At 40.2% G+C, this 23,586-nt stretch overlaps 1 protein-coding gene across 3 annotated transcripts in view; it reads left to right on the plus strand.

Annotated features, from left to right (window-relative positions):
* Positions 1–3,508: 3,508 nt before the first annotated feature.
* The window catches only part of LOC118334949 (rho GTPase-activating protein 29-like), a 31,752-nt gene continuing 11,674 nt past the window's right edge, over positions 3,509–23,586 (plus strand). Inside the window, exons 1-11 of one of the 3 annotated variants that reach the window (XM_035671054.1) lie at positions 3,509–3,682; positions 4,428–4,819; positions 15,977–16,120; positions 19,689–19,785; positions 20,065–20,137; positions 20,370–20,430; positions 21,048–21,197; positions 21,864–21,928; positions 22,053–22,163; positions 22,664–22,744; positions 23,164–23,331. In XM_035671054.1, coding sequence (XP_035526947.1) covers positions 4,531–4,819; positions 15,977–16,120; positions 19,689–19,785; positions 20,065–20,137; positions 20,370–20,430; positions 21,048–21,197; positions 21,864–21,928; positions 22,053–22,163; positions 22,664–22,744; positions 23,164–23,331 — 1,239 coding nt within the window. In that variant the 5' untranslated portion in view covers positions 3,509–3,682; positions 4,428–4,530. Of the gene's footprint in view, positions 3,683–4,427; positions 4,820–15,976; positions 16,121–18,383; positions 18,741–18,856; positions 19,231–19,688; positions 19,786–20,064; positions 20,138–20,369; positions 20,431–21,047; positions 21,198–21,863; positions 21,929–22,052; positions 22,164–22,663; positions 22,745–23,163; positions 23,332–23,586 lie in introns of those variants that run through there. The other 2 variants (XM_035671055.1, XM_035671056.1) reach the window with 2 other exon arrangements.

The following is a 23,586-nucleotide window of genomic DNA, read 5'->3' on the forward strand; positions in this document are numbered from 1 at the left end:
GAGAGAGAGAGAGACAATTTGAAGACTAAATGATTTAAGATGGACAGAGAGCATGTTTTTAAAGTAAGAACCATGGACAGATAGTTGAGGTTTATCCTTGCGAGGGCCATACTTGAGTAAGCAACATGTCTGTTTTTAATTTTCATGGGTGTTTGTTCAATAGACTCAGTTGGACACCAGTCCCCAGATACCTCAGTCACTGTACATCATGCAAGGAGAGCTCAAATGGTTGCCTTTGTCTCAAATGCAATGCCATAGTTGTACCATAACATGAATACCATACATTGAATGTCCGTTATGCTGCTGTGACTATTCCAGGATACTCAAGGATTTGTAGATGTACATGTATTCTTTGTTAATATAACGCTAATGATATTATGTGAGGCTAATATTCTGTTTTTGTGTTTTTTGACCGGGTAAGCCCTCAGCTGCTTACTCCTCCAGACTGACCTCAGATATTCTGACAAGTACCTCAGGCTTTTTCTACATGTATTATATCAAGTTGTGTTATGTATTTTATTGTGTTTTAGTAGTGGAGATATTTTATTGCCGGTTGGGCCTCTTTGTCTGTGGAGATTCGATTTATTCCCCCCCCTTTTTTTTTTAATAGAGCCTGACCAGTTGTCACGGTGTTAATGCTGTACAAACCTAAAAGAAGAGCGGCAGATTCTTGTAAATAGACCTGTACACACAGTTGCCGAACACTGATCTGATTTTTAAAAATACAAAATCAGGGCATTACTCATTTCACAGAAACAGATAGGGATTTCTCAGTTCCACCTCTACATATTTAAGTCATTTTAACAACTAGCCCTGTGATTTAAAAACAAAAAAATATGTGTATATATACAGATCTATATATATATATATATATATACATTTTTTTTTCTTTTTTCTTCAATTTCTTTCAAGAATGGTGGTTGTGTTACTGATTTCTATAATAATGGTATCAGTTCCTCTGGATCAGAAGCTGTGTAGGTAGCACTTGCATTAGAAAGTTTAGTGTGTATCATCAAAAACGGTCCACAAAACCAACAAAAAAAATATCCCTGATGGTTTGGTGCTGGCGGCTTCTGTGATTTGCCACCTGCTGGAAAATGCCAGTTTGAACAGTATTACCTCAATATTAACCCGCTGATGTGATGTTCAGACTTGTTCAGTGATAGTTTAGCCACGTTGGACACACAGGCTCATCTGTTGTGCTTTGAATAGTGCTGTGGAACGATGGTGATTTTAACAGTGGTCTGTAACGCTTGCTCCTGTGCAGTTTTGGTAAAGAACGTGTGGGAAAAAAAAACATCAATACAGAACAATGTTTTTAGTGTTTGGAAATCATCTATGTGTCTATAACCACATGATTGATTGATTTTTAATAATGCAGCCCCATTACGATTCATGTAAAGAGTGGCATGTGCGTGGTCCAAGGGTCCAGCAATATTTATTATACAGCAATAGTCACTTGGATATCAGTTTATGTAATTAAACTTTGCTGTGACTTAGCAGTCGTCTTCTGCGGATCAATAAAGTACATCCCATCACACCTGGATCATGTTCTGATGAGGACACACTTAAGAGCCTCCAAAAAAAATGCTGTGGGTTGAATTTGTGTGTGTGAGCTGAACGTGACCCAGGTGCTTTCACGTATTGTGCCAGAAAAACAACGATCACAAAGGAAAATCTGCCGTGATTGATTGTTACCTCCCAATGCTGTCTTACACCCAGCTCTTCTGAACAGAAAAACCAGTTACCTCATGCAGTACCTCGTTAGTAACACTAACATGGAGTCAGTCTCATCTTCAAAAAGAAAAAAACAAAAAAAAAAATCAATTATCGTGTATATATTTACTTGACAAATGTAAAGGGTTTCTTCCTTTTCATGTGTGAATCCTGTGAAAGCAAATCCTTTTTTTTTTTTTTTAAATTTAGTCAACATATTGTTCATTTCTTGTAGTGTGACCTTCCCTGTTTATGTGATGAGAGTGTGTGTGTGTGTGTGGATGTGTGAAGTGTGTGTTGGTTGGTTTCACTAAAACAGTATGAATGGTAATTTTATCTGTGAGTTGAAATGCTTAGAAATATAAACTAGATGAGAATACATCCATCTTTTTGTATATTAAAATAAAGACAAACACTGATTAACCATGTAAATGAATTTCTTGGTTTTTTTTTGGTTTATCTGTTTCACTACTTTTACAGAAACACCACCTCAACATAAAAACTAAAACACTGCTTCCAGTTGACAGTTGGTATCATCCAGTTAAGAACATAAATCATCTCATTAAAAGGACAATGCCAATATTAGAGTGCTTTAGTTTTCTTGTAATTGAAATCTGTTTTGATAAGATAAACCGTACTCTGTCAGGGTCTGTAATGCACTGTGTGTGTGTGTGTGTGTTTCTAGGGTTACATACGTACACTAGATGGCAGCAGTGGTGCCAGTAGTTCGGTTTGATTTATTATTTGATTTGTCTGGGAGAATACCCATTGATCAAAACTGTAAATGAACCAGATTAATGAGGCTTCATTTTTCCTGCCTGGATATGGAACAAATCTAATAAAAATGTACTCTAGCAGTATTTTTTGTCCCTAACACCTAAACGTAATTTTCATATACTCCTTTAAACATCTGCTTAATCTGTCCTGACGATCTGATCTTTTATATTCTAACTAGTAGTGACATTATTTAATTGTGTTTGGGTCTGATGATATATGGTCTGAAATTGTTGGCAAGACTTATGCTTGCTTTTGCTCCAAAAATATCACAATTTCTTTACTGCAGAACAGAAACAGAATAAATGCGCTCAATACATCCATGGTCTGAAAAGTGTAAACATACATAAATGATATAATTAATGTGTCCAAATTATACTACTACTACTAACACGAATAATAATAACCTTTCAGTGCTTCTCATCTGTGTCAAATAATTTTGCCACTGCAGTACAATATAATAATCCAAGAGGAAAAAACGTCATAATTTAGGAATTTTGGCAATGCTGTACATTACAACACAAATGTAAGGTGTGGCACTTGTGTCACACAAATGTTACAAATGTGACATGCTAATTTATTTACCCTTAAACCAGGACTTTTGTATCATGTCTAATACTCTTGCCAAAGTCCGATTATTATATTTACTAGAATATATATTTTAAAGGGTTTCAGCACATTCAGAGGTCATCGAACAATCCAGTTTCAATTGACATGTCATGATAATGGGATAACAACAGGCTTGTTAAATGTTTTCTTAGCCGAGGCAGAACGTTACATTTACAAATATCCTTTTTTCGAAGAGTCCTCTCAAATTTAATACACATCCAATAAAAATGTATTACACTATCTCGGCAAGCACATGTAAAACTAATCCTAGTTCAACGAGTTAACCAAAACGTCCGCCAGCACTTGAAGGCATCACAGCTCCAATTCCCGTGGAGGGGATCTGGCCAATCATAACGCGTGTGTGCCATCACGTGACAACCCGACTCGTAAATTTCGATTGACTCTAGGCTGCTGATTGTAGGCTCGTTTTCGATGTAAGTTACAGTGACTCGAAGAGGACAACTTTCAGGCCGTTGTTGGAGTTTGGCTTTTCTAACGGAAATACTCATGCGTTTTCAGAGGCTCCATTAAGCAAAGTTTTGTTTGGATACCGTGGCCATTATGTCAGTAAACTGCCGAGCAGGTGAGTTTAAATTGCGGTTTTTTATTTTTGAAATTATTTTTTTGGCTGTGCCAGCAAAGCAGTTTATGACCCGAGTCACAGTTTTTTTTTTTTTTTTTACCGGAGCAGCAGCATCACTCTTCATAGTAAACTGTCCGGAAAAAGAAATGTTGAGTGTCGCGTTGTTTTCGATGTTGTTGAAGTTTTGCAAATACCCCCCATGCCTGTTCTAAGTTATTTTCTTCTAAATGTGCATATTTTCATTATTTTCTTCCTTTTTTTTGTTGAAAAAGTGTGCTTTTCTGTATTGACACATAACGTTATTTCACTAACACGCTAGCTAACGTTAACAGCAAAACGTTGCTGAGCTTTACAACCACTGTAGGTAATGTACAATCTAATTGTGACACAAAAGAGAACATTTTAAGACATTAAATGACTTTTATGGGAGAAAAAAGGGACCTTAAAATATGTGTTAGCTGTAAACTCTAAACTTAGTTTTACATTAGTTTTACTTACGACATAGGTTTTATTTAAAAAATACCACACAAGAAAACTGTAAGAATGGTGAAGTGATAATGTAGTTAACTTACAGGTCAAACGGATGTGCTGTTTATTTTTAAGCTTACTTCCTCCTCTGGCTTTGGTGGTTACTATGAGGGTGTTACAGGTCTTTAACAATTCAGTTGCACAGTATATTAGTGAGTTTGGAGAGGAGACCACACTCACACACATCACCTTCACCTCATCATCCTCTGTCTTTCAGCCAACCAGGGACCAGGGCAGCTTGGTGTGTTCAGGGGCTAGCTGGCTTGCTGTACTCCCTGTAAAGGGTGGCAGCTGGAGTGGCTGCTGGAGTGGCTGCTGGGATGCTACGGAAGAGCAGCAGCAGCAGTGGTGGCAGTGGGACTGAGCACACCCAGGGTCTGCCACGACACCTCCCCAAGCCCCACACGGGATCTCTGTCGGCCGGATCCACCAAGACCTGGGATATGGGCCGAAGCTCCAAGAACCCCAATCCTCTGAGCAGCATGGGGCTAACGTCTCACCTGATGGGGGCACCGGGAGTGGACCCGGAGTATGTGATGCAGCTGGTGAATGACGTACGGTGGTTCGCTGACGTGTTGCTCAGCCTCAAGGAGGCTTTCCAGTGTAGAGGTGAGTTCAGGGGGGAGCTGGAATGTGGAGGTGTTTGTGCAGGAGCTGTGGAGGTGGAGGAAGTAGAACATCGTAAAAGGACGTAGTTGAAGAAAGAAAATCCACCTCCGGATTCTTGTTACCTGTAACCAGTGTTGCGCTCAGTGCAGTCTCTGTGTCGTATTTTAGTGTTTTAATTACATTTTCTTTGTGCGTCACTTTCCACTTGCCTACTTCTAATTCTGCTTCTAATTCAGATTTCTTTGGCATTCTAGATAATTCAACATTCAACAAACTCCAGATGGTGGTGGGGAATGTGCTGCATTCAGGGGGTGGTTGAAAAGGAAACATGCATAGCATGATACATTGATTTTAAGTAAAGGACTTACTCAAGTGGAAAAGGTCTATTAGGTGCATTGCATTCTGGTCTAAAGAGGCTACTGTCTATGGAGAGCGTATCTCTATCTCCTCCTCTATCGTTGTGTAATTGCTGACCATTTATTTAGAAAGGAACCCTTGCTCTTTGGACTGAGATGCTGACATTAAAACCTGATGCTGTAGGTAGCTAAAGTTCTCTGCCAGCACATTTGGTTGTAGATACACTGGGAATGTATTGACGAGATGTAATGATGTCTTTGTTTAGCCAGCTGTCCACAGTTGCTATCACACCTACACCTACAGCTTTTTAAACAGTGGTAGCAGTGAATATGTTTCTTTGACTCGCAGGTATATATATCACATCTTCTGTGCCAACACCCAGACAATACAGTTGCACTCGTGGCACTGTGAAATGTTTTGGATTAAATGTCCTGAAGGCTGTGTGTGTTGTTTTGATGTTACAGATAGATAACTAAAGCCCAAAGTTGGCCATCATTACAGACAGCCAGAACCACCTGTGGAGTGTCAGATTATAGTGTAATAACAGCCTCACTGCTAACATGCTGGAGCGCTCGCAGCGTTGTTAGTGTCACACACCCACCCACACACACACACCCACCCACACACACACACAGACACCAGAGCAGACGCAGGTTACTTACTTTCTTTCTGTTTTTCTCACTTGGTCTTGATGGGTTTGCTCTTGTTTGTAGACACACTCACAAACACTCAACCCACACAAATGCTCATAAACAAATCTTCCCAGGAGCATACACGCTGATAGTTACTTACTGTACGTTATATATTATTCGTCTTTGTCAGTTAATCTGTGTTTTTTTTTGCATTTATTTGTCATTAACTCCATAAATTGTTAAAAAAAATCTTTAATAAATGAAGCATCTCAAGTTCCAAGTGACAGCACAAAATTGCTCGTTTTATCCAGTTAAGAAACCTAAAGATTTTTAATTTACTTTTTATTAGCAATTAATTAACTAATAATTATTATATGTTTAGGATTGTATAAGAGCAATATATTATATCTTGTCATTGTGAGCAGGCCTCTAAATTTGATGAACTGTATTACGCTGTTTCACTGAATTTTCCTCTGTGGAATCAATTACATGAGACGGCCACTGTTATAAATACTACGACTCCTACCGTTCTGCTAAAAGACACACACCTACACACACACACTCATGCTGGGGTCCAACTGCAGGTCTGGCAGTAGGAGTGAGTTGTTTAGCCATTCCTTTGGCTGGAGGAGTGAGGCCTCTTTGAGTGAGCTTTGGCTTGCGTTGTGCTGAGTGTTGTTCTGAGCCATCACAAAAACATTTGGGGTATTTTCCTCCCAGTTAACAACGGCTCTTATTCAGCAGGTGGGTATGAAATCATACCATATGACCCTATAATGACATTCAGGCATTTGTCATTTGGATTATTGTTTTATTTTTGTTATTATTTTTTCCTCGACATACTGACGCAAGAGGTCAGATGGTAGAAAAAGTAATGGAAGATGCTGCTCCTGTAATGTGGTTTGCTGTCCAGTCAGAAGTAAACAGAGTCATTTTCATTACTAATTAGTAACAGAGTGGTAAAAAATGGTCACAGTTTAATTCAGATGTATTTTGTCATCAGCCGTCCTGACTTTAAATCTGTGATCTGAGACTGCCAATAAGAGCAAACCAAAAATCAAACATCAACCGCTTTCCTTTAAAGCTGTAAAGCAGGAAAACAAAAAATGGAATTTGATAAAGATACTGACTGTTTTGAGCTTTTGAGCAGTTTTCAGTAGCCCCATATACTGTACATCTGGGCAATCCTGGCAGTAGCTGATTATCACCTTTTTGAATGTTTTTCTTGTAGCAAGGAGTTTTTTATGACCTCCGTGCCCAAAGTAAAAAAAAACGTTATGGCCTTTTAGCCTTATAAATAAATATTTCAATAACCATAATGTTTCTGTCATCCACAGTTTAAAGTAAACTAACCCTAACCCTAACACGTGTTAGTCCACAATGCCTCATGGCAATCTATGTAATGGTTCATTTATAATCTTAACATATCAGCTTGTGTATCAGTATGTGCATAATAATGGTGCATACAATTCACTTCACTCCCTTAAAGGGATTTTCAATGTGTGAAATAAAAATTCAACTCCAGTTGAACACACACGATGCTTCCTCTTTATTAAATCCTGTTTACTTAGATATTGTCAAAAATGTTTGGCAATTAAGTTAAGGCAGGGTTACACTTTATTACTTCTCTGCTCACACTGTTATAGTTGTGTGATTAGCAGCATGTGTTAGCTTTTTGCTTGAAAAGATTAACAACCTGACAACAACAAGTCTCCATATAGTTGAGGAAAAGCTGCAGGAACAAGGTCGTGAGGGAAGTGGGGAGGAGGTTAGCGAGGCACATGCCAGCTCTTATGTTATTCTTTTCATATTTGGAAAGGTCCGTCACTGGAGTACTGTGTGAAACCGACAGTACTTTTTTGCTGAAAGTCATGCGTCCTGTTGTGACCTGGCAGGTTTGTATTCCCGTTGCAAAGGGGCAGGTTTCCCTCAGTGTGTGTCTCGTAGCTCCTTATACAGAGAAACCCTAGATGGTTTAGCTTGGAAAATGCTTCTTTTTTAAGTCAGGGCACCCACCAGCCCACAGGGGGACTCCATCAGTGACCGTAAGCTTGAGTTAACTAGACCCACCACGTTCACACCCACAGCTTCTCACTTAAAGATTCCCCAGGGTTAGATTGTGGTGTAGATTTACACTTTCTCTCATAACTAGGACTTCAGTCACACTGCTAGCAAAAAGTGTTGCAACACTAGTCATAATGTCGAAGAATGTAACCCAAGAAAAGAATGTGTGGCTGTGGGAGTTTTGACTGTGTAGGTGACGGTTGTCCCCGTCCCCAACCTTAACCTTTCACCACTCTGCATCAAACTCAAAATGTAATTTGATTGTTTAACCATAACATTTCAGTTAAAGTCACCCTAAATAATGTAAATAATACATTTGTCAGCAGGTAGTGTAGCATAAATCATCATTATTTTCTTGAAGTAGCAGATATTTTCTTCTTTAGCATAAATTGCCTATTTGGATTGAATCAAGAGGAAGGGGGAGACCATAGAGAAAAACAGCTGGACCTTGGCTGTGAGCTCACAGCTTGTACTCACAAAATGGACCTTTAAAACTTCCAGTTCCCGCAAATATCTACTGTCAAAAAATCTAAAATCATATAATGATGCATCAAACCACTCTGGAAATTCTTGTGGGTTCAGTATGTAATCGTTAACAGTGAAATCAAGCTTTTTCTTATGTTGGAATATGTCTTTTGCTCTTAACTCGTGTCACACACAGGGCTTACATTCCCCTGATGTCAACATTACAAGCATTTGATAGTAATGGTACGAGACTAGTAGCTGTACAGCATCTCATGGCCAATATAATAAAAGAGAAATGCAATAAAAATGTCAGGATGTTTTCTTTATTCTGAAATTTTCATTTGGGTGTGTATTGCTTTGCAGCAGACAGCTTGGTTAATGGTTTTAATCAGAATGAAAAAGGAGTCCTCCACACACAGCCGGGCTGCTGTCCCCCTCCCATCCCCCCACTCTCCTGCATACTCTGCATTCCTTTAGAACAAATGTTCACTTGTAGCTATAGTGCCTTCAATAGACTAATGGTAGGTGTGAGGCAGATTGACTATGAAAACACTCCTAAAAATAATTCATCTTAGATTTGTGGTCATGAATACAACTCAAAAGAGGCTGCATATTCAAGGTTGCCCTTCATTTAAACATTTCAGGTTGGAGAAAAGTGGAAAATGGATGCCTATTTTTATGGAATCCGGGGGAAATATCTCAGGGGAGCAGTTGCAGTCTTTGTAACCAATTAAACATGCCATTATATTAATATACATTGACTGACTGGTCCTTGGGGGAGTCACAACATGTGTGTGGCAAAACTGATACTTGAAAGAATTTGATCTTTTACTTTGATCTATGAAGAGTCATTTTGCAAAGTGCTACTGTTGCACAAGCTCGTATACTAAGGACAGGTTTCTTCATCATTTTACATCCTTGTTTTGCTTTTTGGTGAACACACAGGAACCTAACGGCTCTAAATTTCACAATTTTATTTATTTTACAAAGGGGCTGCAACAAAACAAAATGTGGTTTGCCCTCATTATCAAGCCAAAACAGTTTAGGAATGTGTGTTGAGAAATGTGTGGTGGAAGTTGTGGACAGTGTACAGGCCAACAGGGCAGAACAGGATGAGGTTTTAACTTTTAAATGTCTTTTTGTTACGACAGATCGCTATCAGGACGCTGTCTGAAATTCTATTTCCTTGAAGGTTCCTTTGTTCAAGAGAATTTGCGTTCTTTATTTTAGCCTTGCTAGCCTTAGGTGGAACAAAAGTGTTTCACACTAGCTGTTTTACAGTTCCACTTCAGTGTAGAACAAACATCTCACGGCATAGTTGAGGAGCATAAGGCTGAAAGCTTACTGTATTTGCCACAGATAAACTCTGGACCATGGGACCTCCCACTGTGCTACAGAAACAGTTCTTCACACAGTGTAGTGCTGTGTGAGAAGAGCCATTAAATGTCTTTAAATGTCTAGCTGATTCAAGTCCTCATTTTACTATAAAAACTGTGGCTTTTTTCAGCTGTTGGCGTCACTGATGAGATCTGGCTGTACTGCGGTCAAACGGCATTGTTCTGTGTTCCACAGTACCAGTCTGTGACTGTGCTGTTGTCAGGAGGCAGGCTCTTTTTTTTAGAGCACTATTTGATCAAATATTCAGACAGTGTTTGGTTGTTTACCCATGGACTTGTTTTTCTTCCTGCTCAAACATGTTTGTATTGGAGTTATAAGAAAACTGGAAATGTTTTTTAGGGTTAATTGAAAATGGCCGTTAAGCTTATTAGAGTAAATGCTGGCTTGAAGGACAGTTTTCAAAAGTTTACTGGCCATAAAAGCCTTCGCCACTCTCTTAAAAACATATCTAGCAATAGCTCCCACACAAGTGCCCCTGTGCCAACTGAAGTGGCCACTTGCGGGTGGTGCCTTCAATCGAGAGAAAAGCAGAATTCTAGCACATAATGGTTTAATGGCCTGCTGCTCTTAGGAGAAAGAAAGGAGAGATTTGTTGGGCAGTAACTTTCCCCTGTGATGCTAAAGGATGTTTTGTGCAAGCTTGTGGTTGGGGTGTGTTTCCTGGGGTGGGATTTATGGTTATGGGCTCTGGATGTTTGTGTAGGAGATTGGTCATGGCGAGGGGTGGATTGGCCAGTGGAGCTCCTGCTTGCAGGGGGACGTCACAGCCGGCCATTGGGCAGACCTGCTGAAACTTCCAGCTGTGGATCGGGGCCGAGGCTCGTGGTGCTGTTATGTTTTTTTCTCTTTGTAGAATACCAACAGCTAATGTCATGTTTGCTCCCTCGATCCCTTGTTATACACCTCTGAAAGAATTAGTTATTTCTCTTGCCCAATACACTACACACATTTCCATCGTGTCATGGCATCATTCTTTAAAGCAAAGCAGAGATTTACTTGGAATTTTGTACAATTTTGTTCAAGGTGAAGTCATCCCTAGGTATCTGGATACTAGTGGAATGTAAATTTTTTCTTCATCTTAGGAGTACATTTTATAAATTGGGGTTTTAGGCCGTTCATTGAACAAAGCAAACAGTTTGAATGTCACCATCACATTTCATAGACAATGTGATCAATTGTGAAATGAATCGAAATGAAGGTAATCATTTGTTGCAGCCTCAATTGCAGTTATCCTACTTTGTAAAACTAAAACGAGAAAAACAAAGTAGATTAGAGTTTCTTAATGGTGTCAGATGGAATTGTATGCACTGGAATCTTTAAGAGGGATTGATTTTTTTTTCCCTGTTTTCCTTCTCTGGTTTGACTCACCCGCATGTGTACCTGATACGTTGTGTGTTGGTTTAAGAATGCGGCCTCGTTGTGCACCTGCTGTATAATCCCCCAAACATGTACTGAAGTGTCAAAGAATTAGCCTGACTGTGAAGCCTAGACCTCACAGAGTGTATTTCACTAATAGAGCAGGTAGCTGTTTATGGAGTGCCTGCTGTTTACTGTCTGTGTGATGTCTGGGGCCCACTCTGTCTCCAAACAAGGCATTGGAAAGACAGAGAGGCACCCAGCAATGCTGCGTTTGTTTGGACAGGGGGGTAAATTAGTGTTTGGAGATGAGATCCTGACCAAACAATCCCACCTGTCGCAGATCAGATTGCAGGCAGCTCAGCGATGCGAGCGGAGTGTGATACTGGAAGCATTTCATGTTTTCTGGGTTTGTGATTCGAGAGATTTGTGCACATTCTGAGTGTAACTTATTAGTCCAAGTTTCTCTGTGCGAAGGACAAAAAGTTTCTGTTCCCATTCGGAGGGGAGCATTTGGGGTGATTGACTCATCACGGAGAACAATTTGTCACCATCGTGGAATGAGGGATAAGGATAGACATCTAAAAGAGAACCTGAAAATCATCTGCTGCTGCGGGTGTAAATCCGTCACCCTCCCTCCCTCCTTTCAGAAAACAGGAGGAGGAGGGATGCTGATGGAGAAACACGGCCTCCCTGGCCTTTCAGTAAAGCCCTGCGGCTGTTTCCCAAGCAGCACTGTGTCACCAGTGCTGCCGAGGCTTGTTTCATGTCGAGCAGATCGCGTGTCCGGACAGGCCGGCTGATTGCTGTTGTTATCAGTGGGGGAAGTGGAGGCTGTAACCTCTGTCAGGCCACCTGAAGATCTGGATTAGATCGGTCATTCTCTGCACCACACACACAAAGAGCTCTGTTAGGCACAATGGGACCCACACACACAACAATGTAAGGGGAGGCATTCATTTAAAAGGCAAATGTTTGAGCTGCTGTATTGTGCTAAAGTTGAGTCACCACTTAAACCTACGTAAAAGTGATACTCCAAACACAATATGTGTTGAGTATTTAACAATATTTTGGCAGAGGAATGAGGGATTCAGGATAAAGATTAATAGCCGAGGAGAAGATTATTCTGGATGAGTGGTTTGAGAAGTTTCTGTTGTAGCTTATGTCCTTTCTTTTCCTGTATAAAGGGGTCACTAGTGAAATTTGTTGCAACCCACAACCTGCCTGCCAACATGTTACATTCAACTTAAATTCTACATAAGTACATTCTACATAAGTTACTAGTTACCTTTTAATTTTATGGTTAGGCTTAAAATTTAAATTTTTGGGGACACATGCAGATACGCTTTTTATATAATCTGTTTATATACTGAGCAGCAGTAGGATAAATGATTGTTACATCTTGTTGTGAAGGGAAGCATCCCAGAGGCAGGGGTATTCCAACCTTAATGTCTTGGTCGTATTATTCTCTATTATAGAGGTATATAGATCATGTTAGTGATTTTGTTTGTATATTGTTAGGTAGCAGTCTCTGGGTTTCCTACTACTTTAACTATTTTTCCTTGTGAATTTATTTCCCTAAAAAGGGAGGGAGGTCTTGAGCTTGTAGAAAATAAACGAAGCAGACCGAGCGTGAAGCGTGGCTGGGACACCAGCTCATCGCACCACTGTAAAGAAAGACACTGTGGCCTTGAGCTGCGTTGGCGTTTGCAGGGGGTCCTCCTTTAAACAATATGGCCAAGCGCTGTGCCTCGGCGCTGTTATCTCTACCAAAACAATGGCATGGCCCCCAACAATCGGCTGCAAATTTCCACTGCGCTTTTTGATGCCATTGTTGTGACAAAACCACTCACCAATGATTTTTACCAGCTTTCTCTTAGCTGTCGCACGCTGCAGTGAGCACAGATCCTCTCACACAATTCAAAGGGCAACAATGGTGGTGATCAGTATGAGCTGTCACACAAAATTTGACCTTGTTTTGATAACTTTATTCCCACTTCTGATTGTTAAGTAGAATTCTTTTGTTTGAATTTTTTAATCTGGTTTTTAGGGTGAAGAATTAACAATGATCTAAGGAGCGTAATTGCACACAGACTGTGCTGACATACACATGCACAATGTGAAGGTTAAGCCATGTGCACACTGACAAAAAGTTCATCTACATTTTAACCCCCATAAAATACGGGTTTGTTATCTTTGAATAAAAACCGTTGGGATACTTGCTTTTTGGCATACATTTTTTTTTTTGCCTTAGACCTCAATCTGAGTCCTTGATTCAAATTCACTACCAACTGATTTTTGTCATGATTCACTCATATTGTCCTTCATATAAAACAGCAACAAATGAGACAAGGCAAAGTAGGCCTACATTAGCCTAGTGTAAAATGTCGCTATAGTCAATGTATGATAGGTAGTGTTTTTCAACCCCCAAAGCAGCTCTGCTCTCATTAGTATGGACATGGTCTTGTTTGCTGAAGCTCACTGTCAGTGTAACATTAATTGTTGGCTGGTATTTATTTGTTTGTGCCACTCCATTACAGTGTTTAAACTCTGCGCAGTGGATCATCTCTGACAGCTGGCAGTGGGTGACGGTAAAGGATACAGCCAATACCAGTCCATTCAAAAATGCCCTGACTGGCTTCAGTTTCAAACCAGCAGATTGGCTCAGGACGTCCCTCTGTCTTTGTTCCCACAACATGACAGCCATTGTTATTTCCTCACAATTTGTAGCCATTTCACTTCCCTGAAGAACAGATGAGTCTAATTAAATTGTTTTCTTTTCAGAGGAAAGGGAATTGGGTGATCCTAACCAACATTACTGCTGTGATTCCATAGAGCACCTTCAGTCATGCTCCACTGTCATGCTAAGTGAAAATTCTCAGGTGTGCACCTCATTACGACCGGCTCCCGTATGCTAGTGGCCAAACCACACATGTCTTTGATAGGAAAATCTTGAAACACCACTGAGAGAACCAGAAATACCCCCATGACCGCAGCTGAAAGGGGGGGGTGCTTAATGAAGGCCTATTGTCAGTGTCAGCAGGGAGGGGGACCTTTTTTAAAGTGTGTGTTGCAGGGTCAGGCACCTCTCGCCTTGGGGCAGGTGAGCAGTTTAGTACCCCTCCCCTACAGGACACCTTTTCCTTTAATCCTGGGGGGGTGGAAGCTAGAGACGCAGGGATTGGAAGCTTCTGACGCAAGATGGACCCTGATGTTGCACTTGTGTCCTTTTTCATTTTTGCGCATTTGGAGAGTGTCTTAAAGTCTTCCTCTTTTATTATGTCCCCGAGTGATTCATTGTAAAAATCCTTTATTGTCTAGTGTCTATATTAATGTCTACCTCTCCCGTTCTTGTGAAAGAGTGTCACAGATGGCCAGGGCTTATGTCTCATTTGCGGATTATGTCTCTTCTACCATGTTTTACACCAGCCAATTGAATTAGTGTGTGTGTGTGTTTGAATAAGAGTCAAGTTGGTAACACACACAGGCTCTCATTTTCTCACCCTCTGTAATTCCTTTTTACGTTCCAATAAAACATAGTCTCTCATCTCACCCTACTGTCTGTTGGGGTGGCCTTGATGAAAAGCAGATGACTTTTCTGTTTCCAGCCGGTGTTCCTGCTTCTTCCAAAACAGTGAGTTAGACATGAACTCACCTATTGTCGGGTGCCAACTTACAGAGCCGCCGCTGATTAGCTGGCATCAGAGCGGGAGACAGGTCTTCCTCTCCCGTTCTTTGAACAAGATTCATTGTGTGTCGAGTTTATTATTTTTTTTAAGAGCTTAATTGTCAGTAGAACACACAGCTTTGACAAGCGTTATAGGAAAGCTGTAGAACAATTAATATAGAGGACCTATGCAGTTGTGAAGAATGTTCATTCGTGGTCAGAAAGTGTCATCTTCTGAAACCTCACTGGTAGGACTGAAAAATGCAAGATCTTCCTCCCCTTTTTTTGCCGTTCACACTGTCTGCTGATTGCTGCAGAAAGGGTTTGCTTGCATAATGGCTACCATGTGTGCCACTTCAGTCACATCTGATATTTAATTTCTTCATCCTTAGTTAGTATGAGTGCCCTTTTATTGTCCATTCATTTTACAAATTGTATCATACTTAGACTCTGCACCATAGTTGTTTTTATTCCGCGCTTAAGCAGTAAGTCAAGAAAAGAAAAGAAAAGACATTTAGCTGTCTCTCTTAACTCTACCAGGACTCAAAGATGTCAGCGGACACAGGGGCTCTGTGGGTTTTATGTTGACTGGGACGTTTCTCTAAACTATGTGTAGGGGACTGCCTCACTTGTGACCACAAAAGTACAAAAAGCACGTCACCATTTCTGTATTTAACATATTCACCTGTCTGGGAATGTTATAACTGTGACTGAGACAGTGTAACCTGTTTACATACAAGCCTCTTCCGGTGTGCATGGTGTCACACTCTGCCCAGAGGAAGCAGAAAAGACGTTTCATCACACAACTTTTATGCTGCAACAACTGAGCTAGTCACCGTCACTCAGCCACAACCATCTTCCACTTTTCAACTGTTGTTTGTGCATACATAAAAACATGACAGAACATGTACTGTATTATTTGCCCTGAGGGGAAGTTTGTGGATTAGACAAAAGATGACAGCAAAGTGTCATAGTTTAAAATTTTGTATTTGCAAAGTTATGTGTATGGCAAAGGCAAAAGGAATGCCAAGAATTCATTTGTCACTGGTTCACCTGTAATTCAAAATGTGGTGACTTAATAGATGAAAATGTGTGATTGCAAACTGCATGGTGGTGGGGGTTTGCATTTAATGACGCTTTTGTTAGTCTTGTCTGGTTCTCAATACTTGCATGACTTCACCTGGCTGACGTACTTGTGACTTGTGTTCCTTTTTTCAGACAATCTGGAAGATCTTCAGGTGGTGGTGCAGGAACGTTTGGCAGAGTTACTCCGCGTCCTCAAGGCTGTTATTGGCAAACACCAGACCCTCAATTCAGTGGACATCCTGGGAGCGGCTGGAACAGTCATTGCCAAGGTCAAAGGTGAGTAATTGCTCACTAGCATGCATGGCCGCACACAGACATACAAGTCGAGACAGACAGGTGCCTAGATGATGCTCAAATATCTTGGAATGACATCTCGTTGTTGCATTTTGGTTCAGGCTAAGGTCAGGTCTACGTCAGTCTTTCTTTCACTAGTGTGGGAAATACCCTGCAGGAATATTTTATATCTCTCTGCTTGGTTAGAGTTGGCTTGGAGATTTGTTTTTAAAAGGTCACAGTATGAGAAGTTATTATTCCTTTAGCAGCAGGTCCATTTTCTGTCTCCCTAATGAATACAAACAAAAGGAATCTCAACTCATGAGTTCAATCTGCTGGAAATGTGATCCGCTGCAAGGATATTTCTTCACTTGACTTGCACACAAGAATCAGTACAGCATAGACTACGTGGCTGTAATTTGCATTCCATATTTCAGCAACTACAGAGGCCACTTGGCAGACTGCTTGTCAGTCAGGCACATCCACGTTTCTTCATTCTTTTCTCCATGTCGGGAATTGTGTGGTTGTGTCTGACAGCTCACCTGCCTTATCTCATTATCTGTGTTGTGACCTCCTCCTTAAGAATGCTTGTCTGCATCTGTAGTTCAGTGTTGCTTTGTGGAGGTTTAGAATGCAAAAGGAAACAACAGATATCTGGTATTAGATCAGCCAAAGGAATTATTGGCATAGTTGAGACTTTAATGACAGGACAGACTGTAACTTCAGTGATGGATGACTAACAACTGACTGACTAATAACTGTTTGTCATTTATTCATTTATACACATTTATATAGCATGATTGAAGACCACAGTTTCTGTGGAACCCAGTGAAACACATATGATAAACTAAATGGGTTTCACAAAACTCCTAAATTATGAAGTATTTTGGTAATAAAAATTGAAAAAGAAGAAAATAAGTATTACCAAGATATCTATTATAGTGTATGCAAGAATTGCACAAAATTATGCGTAAACAGCGACAGAATGATGTTGCTAGTTTACAGTATGGCAGTGCCATTGTTCATATTTTATAAGGAAAGCCCTGTCATTTAGTCCTGCAGTAAATACAATAATATGAATATCTGGTTGAAAAGTAGAGTCTTGGAAATTTGCCTGTCCACAAGGGGGTGCCTTACATAATCACACACCCTGGTTGGACTGTCCCTAATGGCCAGTAGGTAACACAATACTAACATAGTCAGCGAGCCAGAGGAGGACTGCAAAGGAGAGGCTGAAAGAGGAATGAATCAGTGAGGCGTCAGAGATGAGGACTCAAAGGTTTGGATGATAACAGGCCTGGTGCGCCTCTGTGTCTTCAGAGTGTGTCATGTCTTCACTCATGGTGTTCTTTGATGCTTGGTCATGACACCTGAGGCATTTGGACAGCCGCCAGAATTTAGTGGAAAAAAACCCCTTCCTCCCTCCCTTTCCAAACACACGGTTGTCTAACCAGTTTTAAACGCCACTTACACGTAGAGGCTATCTACCCAAACTGTTCTCCTACTATTGTTTTCATCTGACACTGTAGGCAGATTCCAACAAACCTAAAAATGTTAATATATATGTTCAGCTCCACTCAGCTGTATAATGCAAAGGGTTTCATGCGAGTCAACTATTGTTGTATTGTCCATACTTCTTTTCTGTTTGTGTGTCATCGAAGATATGATCTTTTCACAGACTCTCGCTTGGTCACAACAGACCCAGACAGGGTTTTCTTTTTCTGGTCACATTTTCCCCTCCTACTGAAAAACTGCAGGGCACAGCAATAAAAGTGTCAACTTCCACAACTTATTGAAATTCTTTCCCTGCTCTGTCTCCCTTTGTCTAGGGAAGATGCTGGCAGCTGCCAGAGTGTATTTGTTTACTGCAGTCCATCTTGTGTGTATGTTAAAGACATTTTTCTGTCCATATGCAGATTAACCTATTGTAGATTTCTTTAATGTTGTTTGGTGATAATGGACACTCTTTTCTCCGTTTAAATGCAACTGTTTTTTAGTTTGCTCTACTAATAAAGCTGTTGTACTTAAGTTAACTTTTGGAATGACCTGTCACATCAGAGAAATCAAGTTATGCCAAAAGTATCAGACATGCTTTAACTCACTCAAGACATTTTTCAGGGGCTAATTGTCTCAGTTACGGCTCAACCGTGAGAAAACAATGGCCCCTGTACTTGAATGATGCAGTTTCCATATTTCAATCGTGACAAGGGGGGCAGAGCTCTGGAATCATTGTTATGAGACCCACAGGATGTCCTGAGGAAGAAGTCAGCGCAGAGTTGTACTCTAGCATTCAGGGCCAGGGAGGTGCACGGCAGGGAGGCTTGCACCACTGCGTCTCCTCTCTTTTGGTGTCCTAAAGAGTCTCCCTGGAGCGTGGGGTTATCTCCCCAGCCCATAATGCCATGACCCGTCTGTGCTTCATCGTAGGTTGGGAATTAACAATTATCCAACCGCCACTGACATGGATCGAGTTTGCCTTCACGAAGAGAAAATGGAAGCACAAAAGCTAGAAAGCAGTCTGGAAACTGGAACTGTTCAGAGATTTTTTTTACCCAGCAACTGATTGTTTAGGTTTTTTTGGTCGCAGTTACTAGACAGCGATGCCAGGTGGCATAGAGAAAAGGTAAGTGTTGTCACGGTTGTCTATAGTGTTACATGTCACAGAACTCAAGCTGTGTGAGTGTTTCCTGTTGCGGGCAGACAGGAAGTACTCAGCTTAGTCGGATTTCACTGCCTGTGTCTTTGGTTCTTGTGATTGCTTTCTGCAAATATCGTCTTGCTGAGTAAACCGTTTCCTGACAAGGAAACATCTTTGCACACGTTCTCGAAGGTTTGTCAAGCTTGAATGGCCGTACGGTTCTAAGATCAGTGGACGTCTTGCTGTCAATAGATCTCAAAGTCAGTAGTGTGTATGATTGATTGCCTTTTCTGCACATGATCAACATGGAAGATGGCCTATGGGATTATAACACATTGGAAGAAAAGAGGGAACATTTGGGATTGTTTCTGAATACTCCTTGAAGATCCTTGAAGCTCTTTGAAGAAAACATTTGTGATTGGTCGGAAGACATGGACTGTACATGTCATTGCTTCAGACTGCTTCTGCTCTAACGGTTGTGGTTTTTAAACTGTTTGCATACTCTTCAGTTTTTTTGATCCTGTGTAACCACTCTTGGTTGACTTTTTGTCTGTCATCAAGGAGAATGTCAACGCTTACTTGAAAAAACCTTGTAGAGTGGATAAACCACTCCCTACAAAAGCCAATCTATCTATGGTCTCTATTACTTATGATTGCAGAAAGAAGACAAAAAAACAATGCCCTGAGGCAAATTGCATGCGTATAATATGCTGTTAATACATAGCTGTGGGTTTTAAAATGTTTTTGTTCCACTTCATTTATGTGATCTATCATCCATATGTTTATCATATCAGTGGTTAGCACCTCCTCTCCCAGCCACACACACGCCTTTTGTGATACAAATGCATTTGTTGAAGGATTGAGTATACACAAGCTGGTTTGTAATACAATTTTATTTTGGCTTAAGTTCTTGTATTTTATCACTCTTCACAGGCGTTAACTTCAAGGAAGTGAACCCAGAAAACACAAAAGCTATATTTGGCGAGATACACACATCCATTGACACTTTGGCATTCACATTCGGCAATGTGTGAGTACAATGTTTGTATAACTTTTCAACACCACTAGATTTGTATTACTTTTTTGTGTAACAGCCAAGAAAAGAGTGACTGACAACCTTTAATGTTTTAATAAATGTTTCTGTCCTATGTTTATCTGTGTTTTGAATCTACTTTTTGTTTTTTGTCAGTGTTTAATGAATAATATACTTCAGAGTTGCATTTCTCAAAGCTCTTTATCACTTAATAGATTAGATCAATTTGAATGAAATTTGACCATAACAAACTGCTTTTGACATAAATCTACCCAGAGTTTCTGACTTCCTTATGGGAGATGTGGACAGTGGCTCAGGGTTGGGGATCCCCCAGACCAGGAGAAGCAGGGTAAGACACACTCTTTCTTTTTTCAGTTTCTTTTTTCTTTTTTCAAAGCTTTGTTTTCAAACATGACAGTTTTTAAAAGGGTAGCAATTTTACCACGCCTCCATTTAAAAAAGCCTCAAAGACTTGCTTTCTGTACTTAATTGGGGTGTTGAAAACCCAGCTGCTTCTGATGTCTAACTTTGATTGTATGACTGCTATTCCTTCTTTATAATCTCACATGTCTTCTTCACAGTCTTTTGACAATCTCTCTGTGGATCCTGAGGGATATGTTTCAGAGAAAAATGACCTTGCGGGTAAGTGTTATTCACATTCCGTCATTCACCTCTGAGCAATGTGGGTGAAAAATAAATTAATACTGAAATTTAATAGCTGCTAACTGCTAACTGCTTTGGAAAGCATTTAATGGTTGCTTTGTAGCCCAGGGCACCCCAGAGTGTCAGCTTGTGAGTTAGTTGAGTGATTTAGGCTTTGGACTCTTGAATGCCTGAGGTAGACCCGCCTTAAACCTCTGCTTCCACCACTGTTATTTCTGCTGCTTTTTTCATACTAGCTGCTCGTTTTCCCCTCTCCGTCCACATATCTGACATTCCTTGCCTGTTTAGGAGTAGTTCCGTGTGGGATGGGAAACACATGGGGTTTTGTTAAATCAGATGGCGGGCAGCTGGGAGAGGTGCATCATAGTGTAACCAGTAAAAAGAAAATAATACTGTTGGACTATTTTAACAGATGCCCGGCACTTTCATATCCTCCTACGCTGTCAACTTTAACCTTAATGTGTTTTTTCATTTACCTCCCACACGTGTCTGTTGGGATAGTGGATCTGAGACGCATCAATCCCACACTATTGTTGATACCATGTGTTTTGATTCACTTTGTTTTGATATGTGTGTCTCCTCTGCTGACTCTCCAGGCCCAGAGGTGCCGTTGTCACGGGAAGAAGAAGTCGACTTGACCCTGCTGAAGAATGACAGTGGGGTGGAGTCCGCTTTACTCTACGCCAAGGCCTGGTCCAAGTATATCAAAGACCTTTTGGCCTGGATGGAGAAACGACTGGCTATGGGTGAGACACTGATACTATTGACATTGCACTGGGTTCCATCTTCTGTTGCAGTGCAGTTGAAACAAAACAGAGTTATCTCAAAATCTGAAGCAATGTTTTTTTTAAATAGAGCCCTGAGTCATTATAAGCCTTGTGATTGTTCATTCAGGAGAGGCAGAACAGCTTGTGGGCACTTTACAGCCATTTAGTCGTGGCAATATGGCCTTCAGGAAGGCATCTGAGCTCAGTCAAGAATAAGGGCTTCATTCCTTCATATACAAAGACCAACTTCATCAAAGCGCAGAGATATTTTTTTATCATATATCAGATATGCTCAGGAATATCAGAATAATTACAGAAAGTTAATCAACCATTGTAAGACATCTGGAATTTCAAATTATGTATGCTATGCTTCTACTATATATGCATATACACTATGATAGAGTATATGTATGCTTATTGTATGCTTCTGCTGACTATAGGAAAAAGCTAACTATTTAGCTTAACATACCTGTAAAGGCCTACAGCTGAATTAGGATCTTTATAGGTCCTGCTGATATGTATTTATTGAGAATCTGTATTTTTTTGCAGTCTGAGAAGAAACCATTTACCTCTAGTTCATTGTTAGTGTACAATAATTACAGACAAACAGTTCCTTATCCTTTTGTACAACAATTTTTCTTTCAGATATTGAGTATGCTAAAAATTATTCAAAAATGGCTGAGTCTGCAAAGGCACTGGCGAGTCAACAGGTAACAAAGGAACCTTTTAATATGAATATTGTAATTATGATAGCATTTTTAGCTCATTTCTTTATTCAAATACATATCTGTATGAAATTATTATTCAAATGTTAATTTCTTTAATTTCTCCAAGGACTACATGCCATTCAGTGATATCTACGTTTCCACATTCAAGAACGACATTGAATACAAACAGCTGCTTATTCAAACGGCAATGGCTCTTCAGTCGAATAAATTCATACAGGTATGTGGCATGAAGAAGTCTATGAAGAAGTCTGTGAAGAAGCTCTTTGTTGCCTCATTAAACTTGTACCTCAAAACTTCTATAGTTTGATTATTTTCAGCATTTCAATAGCAATGTCTCATGGAGCAGAGCCATCCTTTTTTGCCTTGACAATGAGGCACAAAAAGAGTGCACAATATAAAAGATTTAAAAAGGCTTATTGTGAATTAAGACAGGCATGATGACTGTGCAAAGTTTAGCACTATTAAAGCACGAGGACATTTTTTACCAGGATGATTTGGAACATTCAAGTGTCTTTCTTGTTATCAGACTATTCTCAGGCCCTTTTGGGACTTGTCATTTCTGGTAAAAATGTCACACTGACTTCTGGCAATTTAAATTAGAAAGCCTTCCTGTAATCCCCTAGTTACCATCCTTATGTCCTATCTTCAGTGCAAAGCGTTTGAAAATAAACGTATTCAGAAATTGTGAATCTCATTGTAATTGTTGATTTTTCTCAGCCTCTTCTGGCCCGGAAGAATGAACTGGACAAGTTGAGGAAAGACATCAAGGAGCAGTGGCAGAGGGAGCAAAAGAAAATGGTATGTAATGAATCCCTGTTTAGATACACACTATTAGCTTGATCATTATAGACAAAACAGCATTTCACAGTAAATGTTACAATGTTGTCAACCAGCCAGGAGATGTCAGATATATAAATGTCAGTATAGTTAAAGTCGTGGCATACAATTCTGCAAAAGCACAAAATAGATTTAAAATTTGCGTCATCATTGATATATGAGTAAATTTTTTTCTGCTCTCTAGGCAATGCTTGTAGCATTAATCATTTCACTATTTCTCAGTGACTTGGCTGTTTACACATTTTATTCTGTCACTTCACATGCAAGGCTAATCAACCCCAAAGGCGTTTCTAAATATATTTGTGTTAACTGTTGCGCACCTATACTATATATTTTAATCACATGGTTGTTGGTGTGGTTGATCTCTGTGGTTTCGGCAGCAAGAGGCAGATACAACATTGCGTAAGGCGCGAGCGCTGAAAGCCCAGAGGAAAGAGGAGTACCAGAAGGCCCACTCATCTACCAACCGCTCCCAGGAGGAGCAGTCTAATGCTGGTAACAAACAGCTGGAGAAGAAAAGGAAGCTGGAGGAGGAGGCTCTGCAGAAGGTAGGCAGGGGAGGAGATGATGGTAATCCTTATAAATAGTATCTTATAGTAATTCCTAAACATGACATGATTATTATATAGTATTTCTGAAAATAATTTCCCCGTGGGATTAATAAAGTATTTCTGATTCTGACATGATAGGTGTGGTTTAGCAGTAGCTACGCTCAAACCCTGTTAGTATCTGTTAGGTAGAGCACTAATCAGAAGTTTGGCGGTTCAATCCCTGGCCCTTCCTGCTGCATGTTGAAGTGTCCT

This window comes from Morone saxatilis, unplaced genomic scaffold (assembly GCF_004916995.1).
Source record: "Morone saxatilis isolate NCDOM2014 unplaced genomic scaffold, NCSU_SB_2.0 Contig23, whole genome shotgun sequence".
NCBI lineage: Eukaryota > Metazoa > Chordata > Actinopteri > Moronidae > Morone > Morone saxatilis.